The sequence below is a fragment of the Dendrobium catenatum genome, unplaced genomic scaffold (assembly GCF_001605985.2).
Source record: "Dendrobium catenatum unplaced genomic scaffold, ASM160598v2 fragScaff_scaffold_393, whole genome shotgun sequence".
Lineage (NCBI taxonomy): Eukaryota > Viridiplantae > Streptophyta > Magnoliopsida > Asparagales > Orchidaceae > Dendrobium > Dendrobium catenatum.
This window is the reverse complement of record NW_021318855.1, coordinates 20,591-23,449: the sequence shown is the minus strand read 5'-3', so window position 1 is coordinate 23,449 and position 2,859 is coordinate 20,591. Positions and strand designations below refer to the sequence as shown.

Sequence of the window (2,859 nt, the reverse complement as noted above, 5' to 3'; positions counted from 1 at the left end):
AACCTTTAGACTTTAAGGTTGACCTCCATAATTAAATTTTACCTTCAACTCCCTCTCCATTCTTATCAACTAGAAGAATAACATCTTGCAAATGTCTAGTGAGCATTTTGCATTTGGTAAAGGATAAAAAAAATAATTGGAATCTATTGATATTATCGAAGTTATATGCCAAAAGTAGTTAATATTATAGATAAAATTATATTTATTAAAAAAATTTTGAAAGCAACTCATGAGAGACAAAAGAAATATTATGATCCAAAGCATAATATAAGAAGATTATCATAATATTGATCATAATTATGGCAAATGTCAATTAAACATTTTCTATAATTAGAGATTCATAGAACATGTTCAGATGCTTTGTTAGGTGTCTTTCTTTTTGGCCACGGGAAAAATTCATTTCCAAGGCAAGAATAAGGATGGCTTTGGAATCAAACGAGATCTGATTCAATATATTTACAGAGCACAAACTCATCAGGATCATATTCAGAGCATCAATGCAATTCCACCATTTTATTCAAATGCTGTATAAAAAGGATCAGTGTTTGTACTATCATCACTTAATTATTAAATAATGAAATCAGATCATCAGAAGGGCGAAACTGAGGGGAACATAGAAGAGGCGAGTTACTATATATCAGCACTTCATCTGTCTACTTTTTCTTTTTTTGCTTCTTTGATTCCATGAACTTCTAAGCATTGCATCCCAAAGCTGATTTTGCTCTAGAAGAGTTCTTAACACTCTGATTAGTTTGAAGGAGTTTGATTTTTGTGTAATTAAGAGGTAATTAGATATCATTAATGTAAATTTTTCATTAACAATTCACTATATAACCTTAATAAAAAATAGGAAAGTTAATTTATGTCATCATTATTGCGACTCATACATTTCTTCCTCAGAATAAACAAATGAAAATTTGAATTTCAACTAATCATGGGGGAAATGCTAAGAACCACTAGAAAAAACATGGAGATAAAAATTTAAGTGATTATATGATCTTTGGCAAAGTTCATTACTGCAATATTGAGAGATAAATCTTAATTTAGACTATATTAAAGACAAATACAAAACACAAATATCAATCTAAGATTTTTTTCCTTTTTTCTCAATAAAATTCTCTCTCTTTCTTTTTCCTTCATTTCTCTCTTGAATTTTCTTAGAATCTTATCATTGAGGTTGAGCTTAGTCTGAAGTGTAAGGTCAGTTGCTGTTTTGTTAATGGTGATTCTCACCTGTTATTCATTTGCAGTGGGAGAAACTTGGAAAAAGAGGACTGACCCTTAACACCAGAGCAGTCAACATAATCTGGGGTGGAAATGAGAAGAACTGGAGAAGGAGAGCAGAAGAAAATTATGGTGTTATGGAGCTATTAGGAGTCTACTGGCTGGAGATTACTGGAAGAATTCCACTCAAAATTCTGGAACCAAATACACCGTATAGACTGTATTTTAACATTAAACTGATCCCATCAGCTTCAGGTTTTGATTTATATCCAGTAATCTTCAAACTACACGTGAATGGGACGAAGGTATCATCCACTGAAGTAAATCTATCGAATTACATACGTAGCAGTTGGGTAGATTTGCCTGAAGAAGGACTGAAATTCTCTGTGCCTAAAGAAAAAGAAGAACCAGGAGCTTTGACTTTCTCTATGCATGAGATTGAGTGTGAGGAGTGGAAGAAAGGTATTGTCATTAGGGAGTTGAAGCTGATGTCAGAAAAAGCTTGTGAAGCGACAACATAAGCTGTTATTATTATTTTATTTTATTTTTTTCCTCGTCTTATCTCTTAATAATCTTGATTGCATGGTTGAAGAGGAATTTAGTGTTCTGTTGTAATGCCTAAGTTATATTTTATTGAAAAATGTCTTATGCATATTCAATGAGTCGTGCAATAAGATTTGGGCAAAGTATATTTAACTCTTCATGCAGTACTCAATAGTAAGGAAAGAAGAAGGAGATTTTATGTTCATCTCAAATAATTAGGATAAGAGTATTAATGAATGATGATAACCTACTATAATTATGTACAATTATTTTATTTAATGTTTATTGTTATTATGTACAAGAATAAAATATTGCTCCATTTCTCTCATGCGGTCAATTCCATTCTCTAGGTAATGCCAAGAGTAAAGAGGAAATTCTTAGGATTATGAAGAATTGCTCAATTGAACAAGCTTCAAAGTAGCAAAAGTAGTTAATTTTTGAATCTAAATTTGTTCGTTGAAGGCACCGACAGATCTAGCAGGTCAAAATGGAGAGTAGACGACTAACATGAAACCTGTGAGTATTGGGAGAGTTTGAGAGCTAGTACAAAGCATGGGTAATTTAGTGATCTAATGTTGGTCGAAAGTCGCGAGTGGTTTGTGTTGAGCCTTGAGTTACCAAGAGGAAACTGGCAAGTGAGTTGTGACAATCAATGCAATAAGCTTTGATTGATGTGAATGGGGCGAGTTAAGAGCCCTGAATAAGCTTTTTCTATTGTTGAGTTTCGATGGAAGGATGGTTGCTCTAGCAGAGAGAGAGAGAGAGAGTGTGTGTGTGTATGTGTGTGAGTGACTCATAGTATAATCCAGTCATGCCATGGGCACCTAGCTAGTTGTTGATTTGATGAGGAAGTTTTAGGTCATCCCATATGAGATAAGTTCCTAGTAGGCAAGGTAGAGTGATTCTTGTTGATCAAGTAGAAGTGAGTCTCCCTTTAACTTCCTAACAAATACTCATCTTCTTGAGGTTGCTTAGAAGAGTTACTCTCGTGGGCCCTTTTAAAGGATGAGTTTCTCTGTCATAATCTACTAGTCATTTATGTACCTAAAAATACGATATGAGTGTACATTAATCACTTATGACCAGACAATA

At 33.4% G+C, this 2,859-nt stretch overlaps 2 protein-coding genes across 2 annotated transcripts in view; both read left to right on the top strand.

The window, feature by feature from the left end:
- The first annotated feature begins 498 nt into the window (after nt 1-498).
- On the top strand, nt 499-1,869 carry LOC110105105 (protein PHLOEM PROTEIN 2-LIKE A2). The gene is made up of 2 exons (XM_020834478.2): nt 499-622; nt 1,251-1,869. Exons 1-2 carry the CDS (start codon nt 575-577, stop codon nt 1,743-1,745), a joined length of 543 nt encoding a protein of 180 aa, XP_020690137.2. The 5' UTR covers nt 499-574; the 3' UTR covers nt 1,746-1,869.
- Nucleotides 1,870-2,339: 470 nt separating this feature from the next.
- Nucleotides 2,340-2,859, top strand: part of LOC110115065 (peptidyl-prolyl cis-trans isomerase FKBP17-1, chloroplastic) — a 2,330-nt gene continuing 1,810 nt past the window's right edge. Inside the window, exon 1 of the mRNA XM_028694115.1 lies at nt 2,340-2,402. Coding sequence (XP_028549948.1) covers nt 2,340-2,402 — 63 coding nt within the window. The remainder of the gene's footprint in view (nt 2,403-2,859) is intronic.